The sequence below is a fragment of the Phocoena phocoena genome, chromosome 20, assembly GCF_963924675.1.
Source record: "Phocoena phocoena chromosome 20, mPhoPho1.1, whole genome shotgun sequence".
NCBI lineage: Eukaryota > Metazoa > Chordata > Mammalia > Artiodactyla > Phocoenidae > Phocoena > Phocoena phocoena.
The window spans coordinates 14,597,703-14,614,416 of record NC_089238.1 but is presented as its reverse complement, the minus strand read 5'-3'; the positions used below and the strand labels follow the sequence as shown (position 1 = coordinate 14,614,416).

At 41.3% G+C, this 16,714-nt stretch overlaps 1 protein-coding gene across 1 annotated transcript; it reads left to right on the top strand.

The window, feature by feature from the left end:
- The first annotated feature begins 2,775 nt into the window (after positions 1–2,775).
- On the top strand, positions 2,776–16,366 carry LOC136140260 (zinc finger protein 485-like). The gene is given in 5 exon segments (XM_065898337.1): positions 2,776–2,824; positions 3,101–3,159; positions 5,587–5,713; positions 7,004–7,099; positions 15,291–16,366. Coding segments are annotated over 5 exon segments (1,407 nt in total).
- Positions 16,367–16,714: the final 348 nt, after the last annotated feature.

Genomic DNA, 16,714 nt, shown 5'->3' with positions numbered 1-16,714 from the left:
AGGATCTTTAAGAAGAATCTAACAAACTCTCTAAGGGACAAGAACATTACCCATTGTTCTTAGATTTTAATAAGTGATTTAAAGTTCCACATGTATTTGGAGCAAAATGAAATGGTTTTAAATTAAGAATCTTATAGAAAAATAGATGTTTCAGAACTTGTGGGAAAATACTTGTATATAACACATGCACGAACTTTTATCAGTGTGAAGAATATGCTGTTTGTAAAATACATGAACATTTAGTAAGCTCTTAATTTACCACTCTCTGTGTGTTGTAGATTTTAGATCTAGATTTTTTTTTACTGAGTTAAAAGTGCAAAGGAAATGTGCAAAAATTATGACACCCTTTAAGGTAGCAGTAGAAATACAATCTAGTTTATAAATCAAGAAGTGGACTGTTCAGGGACCTTTGGCATTTTTCAGAGTATTTATTTTCAGAGTATTTAATTTTTAAAGGCTTTTATTGTAAATGTTAATGAGCACAAGGTAATTGGAGAATTTTTGGAAAGTCTAGAAAAGACAGAAAAAGAAACTCATAATTCCACCAGTTTTCAATAAAAAAGTAGAAAGTGAAAGGTCCCCCATTTATCCAAAGATAACCATTGTAAACAACTTGTTCTCTCTTTCCAGAAATTTTTTTTGCATCTGCTCCTAAACCCACATGGTACTGTGCATATAGTTTCTAAAATGAAAATATTAATAATCTGCAGTTTGCATTTTTTTCTCCACACGTTGTAACATGGACCTCTTTCTAAGGTAATCTATAATGTTATCTTCCTTTAAAGAAGTTTTAAAAACTGGCTGTTGGGCTTCCCTGGTGGCGCAGTGGTTGAGAGTCTGCCTGCCGATGCAGGGGACACAGGTTCGTGCCCCAGCCCTGGAAGATTCCCACATGCCGCAGAGCGCCTAGGCCGTGAGCCATGGCTGCTGAGCCTGCGCGTCTGGAGTCTGTGCTCCACAACGGGAGAGGCCACAACATTGAGGCCCGCGTACCACAAAAAACTAAAAAAAAACAACAAAAAACTGGGTGTTATTGCATGACTTTGTTAATTAGAGTTTTTTAGAATCACCATAACTTATTAAATTTTTGCAAAAACTTTAAAAAGTGAGATGTAAATTACATGCAATAAATTGCACAAATCTTAAGTACATCTTGGTGAATTTTTACATATATATACACAGCAATGAAATCACCACCCAAGTAAACATACAGAATATGTCTGTCACCTTATAAAGTTCCCTTTGTGCTCCCTCCCAGTTTCCCCCATAGGCAACCACTATTTCTGATTAGTTTTGCCTATTCTGTAACTGCATAAATACAGTTTGTACTCCCTTCACTCAGCGTAATGTCTCTGAAATTCGTCCAGCTGTTACCTTAACATTTTGTTATGTCACTTCTTATTCCGTAGTTTATATTTGTTTAAAAAGAAAATAGCTTAATATTTTGCTTGTTAAACATATTGCTTGTTGTAAATAGAAGAGTACAATTGGATATAGAGTTGAACGTGGAATTATCCTGTGTCCAATTTCCCATCCAATGCATTGAGAATCATTTACATCTATGTAAAATACTCATACTTTAAAAAAAAATTTACAAAAGTAAATCTTAACACAGTTTGGCTGCTTTCTCTGTAAAGTTACACTAAAGTTGCCTTTCTTTGTCAGTATATACAGAGCTGCCTCATTCTTTAGCAGATATTCAGTATTGTGTGGTCCAGTGTGGGTGTACTTTCAGATAACTGAAAGTTCTTCAATATTACAAATGTAACTACAATAAATATCTCTGCACTCATATCTTCATGCTCTTGTGCAAGTCTGACATTTAGAATTGGAAGTGTGGGACCAAAGGTGTTCTGTACATTAAAAACCTTTTTTTTAGTGAACTGAATTTTTTGTATTGAGGATTAATTGACACATGATAAACTGTACATAAAGTGTTCAATTTTATATTCATATATATATTCATGAATATATATGAATACATTCAATTTTGACATTTTTATACACTCATGAAACCATCATCTCAATCAAGATAACCAATGTATCTTATCACCCCCCAAAGTTTCCTGGTTCACTTTTGTAACCCCTGCTTCCTGACCCTCCCTGCCCCCTCAATTTGAAGGATACAATCAACTTGCTCCCCCCCAGAAGACTGTACCTATTTATGTTCTAACAGCATATGAGTCTGATCATTTTCCTACAGCCTCACTAGTGATAAGGTTTTCAGATTTTAAAACATTTACTGATTTGATAGCTAAAAAGAGAAATTCAAGTATTTCACCAGTTCACCTTTAGAGAATTGTGGATTTGTATCCCCAAAGTGGGAGGTTTCCAGGAAATCTTCACAGAGGATGCAGAATTTGCTGCCCTGTGACTTGATCAACCTGTGAAGCTACAGTCCTGAGAAAGTCAGAGCTGGGTACCCCTAGGAAGTAAGGTTATGCCTTGTACACAGTGGATGCTTAGTAAACGTTTATCACCTTAACTGTGCTTTAGTTTATTAACTGTGCTCTCACTTAAATAGAGAAGTCCAGGACCCAGCCTGAAGTCCAGGCTGCTGGGACATCTCCTCTCCTGCCTACAAGAACAAAACAGCTACCTGAGCATGAAGGCTGCAGGAGGTCCCCCACATGCAGGAGTTCCATCTTTGGTGGAGACAACATCTCCTGAAACTCCCTCTGGATGTTCCAGGTGGAGTTTGGAGAGGCTGAAGAGAGATTCCCTCAGCAGAGCTGCTGGGACTGAGGGGATTCCCCTCCTAACAGGGAGGGCAAGATGTGGGACCATGTAGAAGCTGGAGTGACCTCAAAGAGTAAGGAGAAAGGTGAGAGTTAAATCATTACCAAGGCACACAGTAGGTATTCAGTAGGTTTTTGCAAGGAGGGAGGGAGAAAGTGTCTGGGTCGAAGGGCCATCTGTAAAAGTAGAAAGAGAGGAAAAAGCTTTCTAGGGGAGGGCCTAGAAAAATCAGGTAATGGTAAACAAGGACCAGTGTTACCAGCTGAATACAATGTGCCCCTTCTCCCTTCTTGGTAACTAAGATACTGGTCTGCTTCAATGAGCCAAGTTCATTTTTCACTGCTTCTTTCTTCTTACCCAGCACTGCCTAATGAGGTTTCTGCCCTTCTTCAGGAAGAGGAGGAAATGCCCAAATTACAGGTAAATTAAAGTCCACCTTCTCTCCCTCAAAATATCACCCACATACCTCATTTTGGGGATTGGGGAAGGAGAGCAATACAACATGTATATTGTGCTGGCCCTGGGCTAGACATATGTTACTCCAGTTTCTCAACAAAGTCTGAACATTGCTGGTAGGAGTGACAAAATGGTGCAATATACTTTGGAAAACAGTTTTAGAGTTTCTTATATAATTAAGCACACACTTACCATTGACCCAGAAATTCCACTGTATTTACCCAGAAGAAATGAAAATAGATGTCCACACAAAAATCTGTATGTGACTATTAGCAGCTTTGTTTATAATAGCCCTGAACTAAAAACAACCCAAATGTCCATCAACTGATAAATGGATAAAATGTGTTAATCCATATAATTAAGAACTACTCATTAAAAAAAAAAAAAGGAAACAACTGCTGATACATATAACAACATGAATGAATCTCAAAAGCATTATGCTGAGAAAAAATAAGCCAGACACAAAAGAGTACATACTATGTGACTCTGAGACAGGCTGGGCCCTTGACCTTTTGCTGCAGTGCTTGCACCTGGACAAACGTCTCCTTGAGCAACAAAATACAAAGAACTATAAGGGACTAAAAATAACTGCATGCATGTGCAGTTGGGGCAAATTCTGGACAAAAGATACAAAAAGACCAAAAAAACTCACCTGCCACTTCTGAAGAGCTGGGAGCAAAAGCTGGGTACTGCACATGCGCCCTGCACTCAGCACCACCAAGGGGTTGGGCAAAACACCTAAGCCACCCCTCTGGCCCGACCCCTGGACACACCCTTACCCTCACCCCATATAAGGAAGCAGCTCGCTTTCCCCACCTCTGGGAGCAAGGGAAACTTGTTTGTTTTTGCTCCCCCTTGCTGCAGCAGGGACCCCAATAAAGCCTAGCCTGAATTTCTTATCTGGCCTCTAGTCAATTTCTATTGATTGGGGAAGAACCCCAGTTGGTATTGATTCCATTTATATGAAGTTCTAGAACAGGCTAAATTAATCTATAGCTGTTCTGTGCCTTCTCCTCTCTCTTCAGCTCTGAACAAACCCCTCCTAGTAGAGAACCCCGTCTTCCCCACAGTGGTAGCCACTATTCTGACTTCTAGTACTGTAGATTAGTTTAGTCTGATTTTGAACTTTTTAAATAGAATCAAGAGTACATACAGTACTCTTTTGTACTGGTTTTTTTTCAATATTATGTTGTGAGATTGATGTATATTGTTTCATGTATATGTAGTTTGTTCACTTTCATTTCAGTATAGCAGTAGTTTCTAAAACTTTTTGTTTCAGGACCCCTTTACACTTTAAAAAATGGCGTTTGTTATGTGTGTTATCAATATTACCAGATTGGCGGTTCAAGCTAACAAAAATTTAAAATATTTATTAATCCATTCAAAAATTAATCCATTACAGTTAATGTCACATTTTATGAAAAATACTTAATTTTCTAAAACAAAAAAAAAATAAAAAAGAAGAATGGAAATGTTTTATATTTTTGCTAATCTCTTTAATGTCTGGCCTAATAGAAAACAGCTGGAATCTCACATCTGCTTCAACATTTTCTCAGTTGCAAGATCACATGACATGTAGCCTCCATATTGTTGTAAGAGAATGAGAGTGTATAAGCCTTGAGAATTATTATGAAAATAATATTGACTTTACAGACCCCCCTGACAGGGTCTTGGGGAACCTCATGCGTCCCTGAACCACAGTTTGGGAATTGGTACTGAATATTAGTCCTTCATGTGACTCTGCCAGAGTTCATATATCCTTTCTATTGTGAATGTGTGAGTGGGGATTTGGGGCCCATAATAAACATTGTTAATATATAATTATCAGAGGGATGTTTCCTATATAGCATTTCTTATTAACCAAAGAGTCCTTATTGTTGATCTATGTCTTGTTCCTTCCCACACAACTATCCACTCACTTTTCTTGCCAACTGGAATTCCCCACCTCCCTTCCCTCTATTCACATTTTAACCATCCCACAAGGCTGGTACCTGGCTTTCTCGATGGTACCTGCCCTCATGGCCCCAACCCACCTTGGACTCCTTCTCTGGACCCTTCCCCAAGTAAATCTCAAGCTTATTCTGATTCATAGAATGTTGTGTGGATGATACCTCTGAAATTGTGTAGCTTTTGGTGTACAGTGGTTGAAGTTTGAGTCTTCTCACCCAAAGAGAATTTAAGGGCTGAAGCGTTAAAAAAAAATGTACCTCATGCATCTTTTCAATCTTCTATATGATATAACACAATCAAGTGCATGGATGTGTGCCTAAGTTAGTCTAACTCAGGACCCTGGAAACTCTCAGGACCACTTATGGATGTCACTGGTGCTTGTCAGCTGCATTCCTCTGTGGGAATGGGTATGTGTGAGGGTGACTTTGTTTGTTGTTTTAGGAGCTGGTGACGTTCCAGGATGTGGCTGTGGACTTTACCCAGGAGGAGTGGGAGCACCTGGATCCCTCTCAGAGGCACCTGTACAGAGAAGTGATGTTGGAGAACTATGGGAATCTCATCTCCTTGGGTGAGAACAGCATCTTCCTGAACCCATCTTCTTTCTCTCGGGTTCAGTTGTATAGAGTAAATCCTGAGGGGATTTGCATTTGGGGGTCCACATATTCCAGATCCCTTAATGGTAGTGGTTATCAGATTTGAGAGTGCATAGAAATACCTGAGGTGAAGGCAAGAAATGCCAGTTCCTGTCCAAATTAAAGGAGACTAAAGAGATAAGACAACTAAATGCAGTGTCTTACTCTAGATAGAAAATATCTAGGAAAATAGTGCTAAACGGAACATATTTGAGACAATTGGCATCATTTACAAATTAACTGTGAACTAGATACTAATACTGCATCAATGGTAAGTTTCCTGATTTTGATGGCTGTACTGTGGTTATGGAAAAAAGTGTCCCTGTTCTTAGGAAATGTGTACTGAAAGAATTTAGTCATAGAGAGCCATGGGGCCTGGAACTTTCTCTTAAGTGGTTTAAAAAAGAATTGTGTGTGAGAGAATAATAAAGTGAATGGGCCAAATATTAACAGTTGGTGACTATGGGTTAGGGTTCTACAGGCATTCTGTTCTGTGTATCACTCTTGCTATCTTTCTCTAAAATAAAAGGTTATCCGAAAAACCTACGTCCCTAGGTTCTATCACCAGGGCTACTGATTCAGTGGATTTGGGATGGAGTCTGCATTTTTGATAAGTCTCTTCAAACCACACTTTGGGCAGTGCTTCTCTGGTGGACACACAATCATTACTGCCTGTTCACCCCACAGAGAATTATTACTGTTGTATATTGCAAATAGGCCTCTTCACTGAAGTTCCTGGAATTCCTGGAACCATTTTTTTTCTCTGGGGAAGAAAGTATTTGTTTGTTTTTTTATTTGTGTGTGTGTGTGTGTGTATGCGTGTGTGTGTCTACATATATATAAATATAATATGTGATTTTGATGCACAGTGGTTTTTTTTTTTGTTTGTTTGTTTGTTTGTTTTTTTACGGTACGCGGGCCTCTCACTGCTGTGGCCTCTCCTGTTGCGGAGCACAGGCTCCGGACGCGCAGGCCCAGCGGCCATGGCTCACGGACCCAGCCGCTCCGCGGCACGTGGGATCCTCCCAGACTGGGGCACGAACCCGCGTCCCCTGCATCCGCAGGCGGACTCTCAACCACTGCGCCACCAGGGAAGCCCCACAGTGGTTTTATTCACCTTTCCCAGCCTTCATAGGACCTTCACGAATACCAAGTGATAAGACTGACTTATGGCAGGGTCCTTGTCCACATCATATTGCCCTAATCCACCAGTCTTTCCCCTCAAGCAGGACGTCTGCTGTCCAAACCAGAAATGATTTCCCATTTTGAACAAGAAGATGATGTGTGGATGGAGAAAAAAATACCAAGAAGCTCCTATTCAGGTGAGAACCAGTCAGCCAGGAGAAAATGCCATTAATAATCCTATGAATCCATGAAGGGATGGGTAGCAACTTCAAAAATATATATTATTTGACTTTTCATGCTGATAATTTAATTAAAAATATTTAAATATTTATTTGATTGGAGGCAAATATCTTTTTTTTTTTAACATCTTTATTGGAGTGTAATTGCATTGCAATGTTGTGTTAGTTTCTGCCATATAATAAAGTGAATCAGCTGTATGTATACATATATCCCCATATTTCCTCCCTGTTGTGTCTCCCTCCCACCCTCCCTATCCCACCCCTCTAGGTGGTCACAAAGCACTGAGCTGATCTCCCTGTGTGATGCAGCTGCTTCCCACTAGCTATCTATTTTACATTTGGTAGTGTATATATGTCAATGCTGCTCTCTCACTTTGTCCCAGCTTACCCTTCCCTCTCCCTGTGTCCTCAGGTCCATTCTCTATGTCTGTGTCTTTATTCCTGTCCTGCCGCTAGGTTAATGAGAACCATTTTTTTTTTTTTTTTAGATTCCATATATATGTGTTAGCATACGGTATTTGTTTTTCTCTTTCTGACTTACTTCACTCTGTATGACAGACTCTAGGTCCATCCACCTAACTACAAATAACTCAGTTTTGTTTCTTTTTATGGCTGAGTAGTATTCCATTGTATACATGTGCCACATCTTCTTTATCCATTCATCTGTCAGTGGACACTTAGGTTGCTTCCATGTTATGGCTATTGTAAACAGTGCTGCAATGAACATTGTGTTACATGATTCTTTTTTTTTTAATTTATTTTATTTCTTTACTTTTGGCTGTGTTGGGTCTTTGTTGCTGCGTGTGGGCTTTCTCTAGTTGCAGTGAGTGGGGGCTACTCTTCGTTGACGTGCACAGGCTTCTCATTGTGGTGGCTTCTCTTGTTGTGGAGCACGGGCTCTAGGTGCGCAGGCTTCAGTAGTTGTGGTACGTGGGTTCAGTAGTTGTGGCTTGCGGGCTCTAGAAGGCAGGCTTTGTAGTTGTGGTGCATGGGCTTAGTTGCTCTGTGGCATGTGGGATCTTCCTGGACCTGTGTCCCCTGCATTAGCAGGCAGATTCTTAACCACTGCACCACCAGGGAAGCCCCATGACTCTTTTTGAATTACGGTTTTCTCAGAGTATATGCCAGTAATGGGATTGCTGGGTCATATGGTAGTTCTATTTTTAGTTTTTTAAGGAACATCCATACTATTCTCCATAGTGGCTGTATCAATTTACATTCCCACCAACAGTGCAAAAGGGTTCCCTTTTCTCCACATCCTCTCCAGCAGTTATCGTTTGTAGAGTTTTTGATGATGGCCATTCTGACCGGTATGAGGTGGTGCCTCATTGTAGTTTTGATTTGCATTTCTCTAATGGTTAGTGATATTGAGCATCCTTTCATGTGTTTGTTGGCAATCTGTATATCTTCTTTGGAGAAATGTCTATTTAGATCTTCTACCCATTTTTGGATTGAGTTGTTTGTTTTTTTGATACTGAGCTGCATGAGCTGCTTGTATATTTTGGAGATTAATCTTTGTCAGTTTCTTTGTTGGCAAATATTTTCTCCCATTCTGGGGGTTCTCTTTTCATCTTGTTTATGGTTTCCTTTCCTGTGCAAAAGCTTTTAAGTTTCATTAGGTCCCATTTGTTTATTTTTGTTTTTATTTCCATTTCTCTAGGTGGTGGGTCAAAAAGGATCTTGCTGTGATTTATGTCAAAGAGTGTTCTTCCTATGTTTTCCTCTAAGAGTTTTATAGTGTCTGGCCTTACATTTAGGTCTTTAATCCATTTTGAGTTTATTTTTGTGTATGGTGTTAGGGAGTGTCCTAATTTCATTCCTTTACATGTAGCTGTCCAGTTTTCCCGGAACCACTTATTGAAGAGGCTGTCTTTTCTCCATTGTATATCCTTGCATCCTTTATCAAAGATAAGGTGGCCATATATGTGTGGGTTTATCCCTGGGCTTTCTTTCCTGTTCCATTGATCTATATTTCTGTTTTTGTGCCAGTACCATGCTGTCTTGATTACTGTAGCTTTGTAGTATAGTTTGAAGTCAGGGAGCCTGATTCCTCCAGCTTCATTTTTCTTTCTCAAGATTGCTTTGGCTATTCAGGGTCTTTTGTGTTTCCATACAAATTGTGAAATTTTTTGTTCTAGTTCTGTGAAAAGTGCCATTGGTAGTTTGACAGGGATTGCATTGAATCTGTAGATTGCTTTGGGTAGTACAGTCATTTTCACAATGTTGATTCTTCCAATCCAAGAACATAGTATGTCTCTCCATCTCTTTGCATCATCTTTGATTTCTTTCATCAGTGTCTTATAGTTTTCTGCATAAAGGTCTTTTGTCTCCTTAGGTAGGTTTATTCCTATATATTTTATTCTTTTTGTTGCAGTGGTAAATGGGAGTGTTTCCTTTCAGATTTCTCTTTCAGATTTTTCATCATTAGTGTATAGGAATGCAAAAGATTTCTGTGCATTAATTTTGTATCCTGCTACTTTACCAAATTCATTGATTAACTCTAGTTTTCTGGTGGCATCTTTAGGATTCTCTATATATAGTGTCATGTCATCTGCAAACAGTGACAGTTGTACTTCTTTTCTGATTTAGATTCCTTTTATTTTTTTTTTCTTCTCTGATTGCTGTGGCTAAAACTTCCAAAACTATGTTGAATAATAGTAGTGAGAGTGGGGATCCTTGTCTTTTTCCTGATGTTAGAAGAAATGGTTTTAGTTTTTCACCATTGAGAACGATGTTGGCTGTGGGTTTGTCATATATGGTCTTTATTACATTGAGGTAAGTTCCCTCTATGCCTACCTTCTGGAGAGTTTTTATCATAAATGGTTGTTGAATTTTGTTGAAAGCTTTTTCTGCATCTGTTGAGATTATCATATGTTTTTTATCCTTCCATTTGTTAATATGGTGTATTAACAAACTGATTGACTGATTTGTGTATATTGAAGAATCATTGTATTCCTGTGATAAACCCCACTTGATCATGGTGTATGATCCTTTTAATGTGCTCTTGGATTCTGTTTGCTAGTATTTTGTTGAGGATTTTTGCATCTGTGTTCATCAGTGATAGTGGTCTGTAGTTTTCTTTTTTTGTGACGTATTTGTCTGGTTTTGGTATCAGAGTGATGGTGGCCTTGCAGAATGAGTTTGGGAGTGTTCCTCCCTCTGCTATACTTTAGAAGAATTTGAGAAGGATAGGTGTTAGATCTTCTCTAAATATTTGATAGAATTCGCCTGTGCAGCCATCTGGTCCTGGGCTTTTGTTTTTTTGGAAGATTTTTAATCACAGTTTCATTTTCAGTGCTTGTGATTGGTCTGTTTATATTTTCCATTTCTTCCTGGTTCAGTCTTGGAGGTTGTGCTTTTCTAAGAATTTGTCCATTTCTTCCAGGTTGTCCTTTTTTTTGGCATAGAGTTGCTTGTAGTAATCTCTCATGATCCTTTGTATTTCTGCGGTGTCAGTTGTTACTTCTCCTTTTTCATTTCTAATTCTGTTGATTTGAGTCTTCTCCCTTTTTTTCTTGGTGAGTCTGGCTAGTGGTTTATCAATTTTGTTTATCTTCTCAGACAACCAGCTTTTAGGTTTATTGATCTTTGCCCTTGTTTCCTTCATTTCTTTTTCATTTATTTCTGATCTGATCTTTATGATTTCTTTCCTTCTGCTAACTTTGGGGTTTTTTTGTTCATCTTTCTCTAATTGCTTTAGGTGTAAGTTTAGGTTGTTTATTTGAGATGTTGTTTCTTGAGGTAGGATTGTATTGCTATAAACTTCCCTCTTAGAACTGCTTTTGCTGCATCCCATAGGTTTTGGGTCATCGTGTTTTCATTGTCATTTGTTTCTAGGTATTTTTTGATTTCCTCTTTGATTTCTTCAGTGATATCTTGGTTATTTAACAGCATATTGTTTAGCCTCCACATGTTTGTATTTTTTACAGTTTTTTTCCTGTAATTGATATCTAGTCTCATAGTGTTGTGGTCAGAAAAGATACTTGATATGATTCAGTTTTCTTAAATTTACAAAGGCTTGATTTGTGACCCGAGATATGATCTATCCTGGAGAGTGTTCCATCAGCACTTGAGAAGAAAGTGTATTCTGTTGTTTTTGGATGGAATGTCCTATAAATATCAGTTAACTCCATCTTGTTTAATGTGTCATTTAAAGCTTATGTTTCCTTATTTATGTTCATTTTGGCTGATGTGTCCATTGGTGAAAGCGGGGTGTTAAAGTCCACTACTATTATTTACTGTCGATTTCCCCTTTTATGGCTGTCAGCATTTGCCTTTTGTATTGAAGTGCTCCTATGTTGGGTGCATAAATATTTACAATTGTTATATCTTCTTCTTGGATTGATCCTTTGATCATTATGTAGTGTCCTTCTTTGTCTCTTATAATAGTCTTTATTTTAAAGTCTATTTTGTCTGATATAAGAATTGCTACTCCAGCTTTCTTTTGATTTCCATTTGCATGGAATATCTTCTTCCATCCCCTCACTGTCAGTCTGTATGTGTCCCTAGATCTGAAGTGGGGCTCTTGTAGATGGCATATGTACAGGTCTTGTTTTTGTATGCATTCAGCCAGTCTTTCAGCTGGAGCATTTAATCCATTCACATTTAAGGCAATTTTTTTTTTTTTTTTGTGGTACGCAGGCCTCTCACTGTTGTGGCCTCTCCCGCTGTGGAGCACAGGCCCCGGACGCGCGGGCCCAGCGGCCATGGCTCACGGGCCCCGCCGCTCCGCAGCATGCGGGATCCTCCTGGACCGGGGCACGAACCCGTGTCCCCTGCATCGGCAGGTGGACTCTCAACCACTGTGCCACCAGGGAAGCCCCTAAGGCAATTATTGATATGTATGTTCCTATTACCATTTTCTTAGTTGTTTTGGGTTTGTTTTTATAGGTCTTTTCCTTCTCTTGTGTTTCCTGCCTAGAGAAATTCCTTTAGCATTTGTTGTAAAGCTGGTTTGTAGTGTTGAATTCTCTTAATTTTTCCTTGTCTGTAAAGGTTTTAATTTCTCCTTTGAATTTGAATGAGATCCATGCTGGGTAGAGTAATCTTGGTTGTAGGTTTTTCCCTTTCATCACTTTAAATATGTCCTGCCACTCCCTTCTGGCTTGCAGAGTTTCTGCTGATAGATCAGCTGTTAACGTTATGGGGATTCCCTTGTATGTTATTTGTTGCTTTTCCCTTGCTACTTTTAATATTATTTCTTTGTATTTAATTTTTGGCAGTTGGATTAATATGTGTCTTGGCATGTTTCTCCTTGGATTTATCCTGTTTGGGAGTCTCTGCGCTTCCTGGACTTGATTGACTATTTCCTTTCCCATGTTAGGGAAGTTTTCAATTATAATCTCTTCAAATATTTTCTCAGACCCTTTCTTTTTCTCTTCTTCTTCTGGGACCCCTATAATTTGAATATTGGTGCATTTAATGTTGTCTCAGACTTCTCTGAGACTATCCTCAATTCTTTTCATTCTTTTTTCTTTATTCTGCTGTGCGGTAGTTATTTCCACTATTTTATCTTCCAGGTCACTTATCCGTTCTTCTGCCTCAGTTATCTTGCTATTGATGCCTTCTAGAGAGTTTTAAATTTCATTTACTGTGTTGTTCATCATTGTTTGTTTGCTCTTTAGTTCTTCTAGGTCCTTGTTAAACGTTTCTTATATTTTCTCCATTCTATTTCCAAGATTTTGGATCATCTTTACTGTCATTATGCTGAATTCGTTTTCAGGTAGACTGCCTATTTCCTCTTCATTTGTTCAGTGTGGTGAGTTTTTACCTTGCTTCTTCATCTGCTGCATATTTCTCTGTCTTCTCATTTTGCTTAACTTTCTGTGTTTGAGGTCTCCTTTTCACAGGCTGCATGTTCGTAGTTCCTGTTGTTTTTGCTGTCTGCCCCCTGTGGGTAAGGTTGGTTCAGTGGCTTGTGTAGGCTTCCTGGTGGAGGGGACTGGTGCCTGTGTTCTGGTGGGTGGGGCTGTATCTTGTCTTTCTGGTGGGCAGGGCTGCGTCCACTGGTGTGTTTTGGGGTGTCTGTGAACTTAGTATGAGTTTAGGCAGCCTCTCTGCTAATGGGTGGGGTTGTGTTCCTGTCTTGATAGTTGTTTGGTATGGGGCGTCCAGCACTGGAGCTTGCTGGCCGTTGGGTGGAGCTGGGTCTTAGCATTGAGACGGAAATCTCTAGGAGAGCTCTCGCTGATTGATATTATGTGGGGCCAGGAGGTCTCTGGTGGTCCAGTGTTCTGAACTCGGGTCTCCCACCTCAGAGGCTCAGGCCTGACACCCGGCCGGGACATCAAGACCCTGTCAGCCACATAGCTCAGAAGAAAAGGGAGAAAAAAAGAAAGAAAATTAAATAAAATATTTAATTTTTTAAAAATTATTAAAATTAAAAAATAAAAAGAGTAATAAAAGAGAGAGCAGCCAAACCGGTAAACAAATCCACCAATTATAACAAGTGCTAAAAACTATACTAAGATAAACGTAAAAATCAGAAACAAGTCAGTCGCAGACCGCAAACCCCAAGTCTACAGTTGCTCCCAAAGTCTGCCGCCTCAAGTTTGGGTTGATTTGCTGTCTATTCAGGTATTCCACAGATGCAGGGTACCTCAAGTTGACTGTGGGGATTTAATCCACTGCTTCTGAGGCTGCACAGAGAAATTTCCCTTTCTCTTCTTTGTTCGCACAGCTCCTGGGGTTCAGCTTTGGTTTTGGCCTCACCTCTGTGTGTAGGTTGCCCTCAGGCATCTGTTCCCGCCCAGACAGGATGCATGCGGTTAAAGCAACAGCTGATTAGGGGGCTCTGGCTCACTCATGCTGGGGAGGGGGAGGGCAGGGGGCAAGGGGTGGGGAGGGAGGGGTACGGTAGTTATAATTGGAATTGACAGTGCAGCAGCCTGGCAGTGGCAGGCTGCACAGGCTCCCAGGGGGTTGTGGATAGTGACCTGTGCTTGCACACAGGATTCTTGGTGGCTACAGTAGCAGCGTTAGCATTTCATGCCCGTCTTTGGTGTCCGAGCTGTTAGCCACGGCTCGCACCCGTCTCTGGAGCTTTAGGCGGTTTTCTGCCTTCTGTGGGCAGACAGGGAAGGAATCTCCTCTCCTTGCACACCCTGAAACAATGGTTTCTTTCCTCTTAGCCAGGTCCAGAGTTTTTCCCGGACCCCCTCCCGGCTAGCCGTGGCGCACTAGCCCCCTTCAGGCTGTGTTCACGCAGCCAACCCCAGTCCTCTCCCTGGGGTCTGACCTCTGAAGCCTGAGCCTCAGTTCCCAGCCCCCACCTGCCCCGGTGGGTGAGCAGACAAGCCTCTTGGGCTGGTGAGTGCTTTTCGGAACCAATCCTCTGTGCGGGAATCTCTCTGCTTTGCCCTCTACACCCCTGTTGGTGCGCTCTCCTCTGTGGCTCCGAAGGTTCCCCCCCCTGCCCACCACCCATCTCCACCAGTGAAGGGGCTTCCTAGTGTGTGGAAACTTTTCCTCCTTCACAGCTCCCTTCCAGAGGTGCAGGTCCCATCCCTATTCTTTTGTCTCTGGTTTTGCTTTTTTTCTTTTGGCCTGCCTGGGTACATGAGGATTTTCTTGCCTTTTGGGAAGCCTGAGGTCTTCTGCCGGTGTTCAGTAGGTGTTTTGTAGGCGTTGTTCCACATGTAGATGTATTTTTGATGTATTTGTGGGGAGGAAGGTGATCTCCACGTTTTACTCCTCCGCCATCTTGAAGGTCCTCCCACATATCTTTTTTCATGAAAGCATTAAATGCCCAAGCTCCTCAAATTCACTTGGAACCAGCATTACCATTTTCTTAGTTCCTCATTAAAATTTTGACAGTTGTTCACTCCATAATTGTATGAAAGTTATATTTTTAACTTTTTGGTAATCATACTTCGACAACATTAACCCATTTGTAGCTCATAGAATTTGACTTGGTGTTTCTAGTAACATTTAGTTTCCTTGACTAAGGAAAAGGTCCCCAATATCTTCCCATTCCCCTTGAAGCAAAAATGAAAAACCTAAGGTCAGGAGGACAGAGACCAGCAGCAACACTTCTTCACTTAGTGAAGCTTCTTTGCTTTACCAGTACTGCCTAAGTATGTCCAGGAGTACCGTGCAGCCTCAGACAAAACCTCTGCTCACTTTCGTCATCTAATTTTCTTTGTCCCAGGAGTCAGGGATGAGAATGATGGGATTCTCTCTTGGCCAGTATCTCCAGGAGAAAAACCCTATAGCTGTCCCCAGTGTGGCCAAGACTTCAGCCAGCTCAGAAACCTTCTAATTCACCCGTGAACCCATAAGGGAGAGAAGCCCTCTCCATATGACAGGGGTGGAAGAGCCTTCGGTGAAAGGACAACAGACCTTAACCTTCCTGTGCTCCTTCCAGGAGACAAGCCCTGCCGATGCATGGAGTGTTCTGGAGTCTTCAACTCAGAATTTGCTCTGAGAAGGCACAGGAAGGACCACAAGGGAAAGAAACCTCACACATGTGAGGAATGTGGGAAGGACTTCAGCCGTAGCTCCAACCTGTCCATCCATCAGCGAATACACACAGGTGAGAAGCCCTACAGATGTGGTGTGTGCGGGAAGGACTTCAGCCGCAGCTCCAACCTTTCTATCCACCAGCGCATCCACACAGGTGAGAAACCCTTCAGGTGCTCTGACTGTGGCAAGGACTTCAGCCGCAGGGCAGCCCTGCAGATCCACCAGAGTGTCCACACAGGAAGGAAGCCCCATGCCTGTAAGGTATGTGACCGGGGCTTCACCTCACGCTCTACGCTGGCACGACACCAGCAGGACCACGCAGGAGACAAGGCCTATGTGTGTGACACCTGTGGCCGGGGCTTCAGCCAGAGAGCCAGCCTCTACCTGCACCAGCGTGTTCACACTGGGGAGAGGCCATTCCGGTGCGAGGCCTGTGGGAAGTGCTTCAGCTGGAGCAAGGACCTGGGTATCCACCAGAGGGTCCACACGGGAGAGCGGCCCTACAGGTGTGAGGCTTGTGGGAGGGACTTCAGGCATCGCTCGGCCCTCAAGAGGCACCAGAGGGTGCACACAGGGGAGAAGCCCTACCCCTGTGTTGTATGTGGGAAAGGCTTCAGTCAGCGAGTCCACCTGCAGATGCACCAGAAAGTGCACTGTAGGGAGAGGCTTCCAGGATTGGGCTCTGCACATGCAGGTGCCTTCCACAGCCAGGGAGAGTGCCAGGGCATGGGTGCTGAGGTGCACAACATGGATCAGGCTTAATGATGTATGGCATTTATTAGTATTTATACAGAAAAGAGGACAGATCAACAGCACTTAGATGGAGAAATAGAACATTTTCAGCCCTCCCAAAAGACCTCTGCATGCTTCTTTCCACTCACTACCCCACAAAGGGTGTTGCTATCCTGACTTCTAAAACCATAGATTGATTTTGCAAGTTATAGAATATCATATAAGTGGAATTACACAATATGTAATCTTTCATATAGAACTTTATTCACTCAATGTCTGCATCCATGTTGTTGCATGTATTCAGAGGTTCATTCATTTTATTACTGAGTAGTATTCCATTATTTGAATGAACCACAGTTTGTCCATTCACCTGTTGAT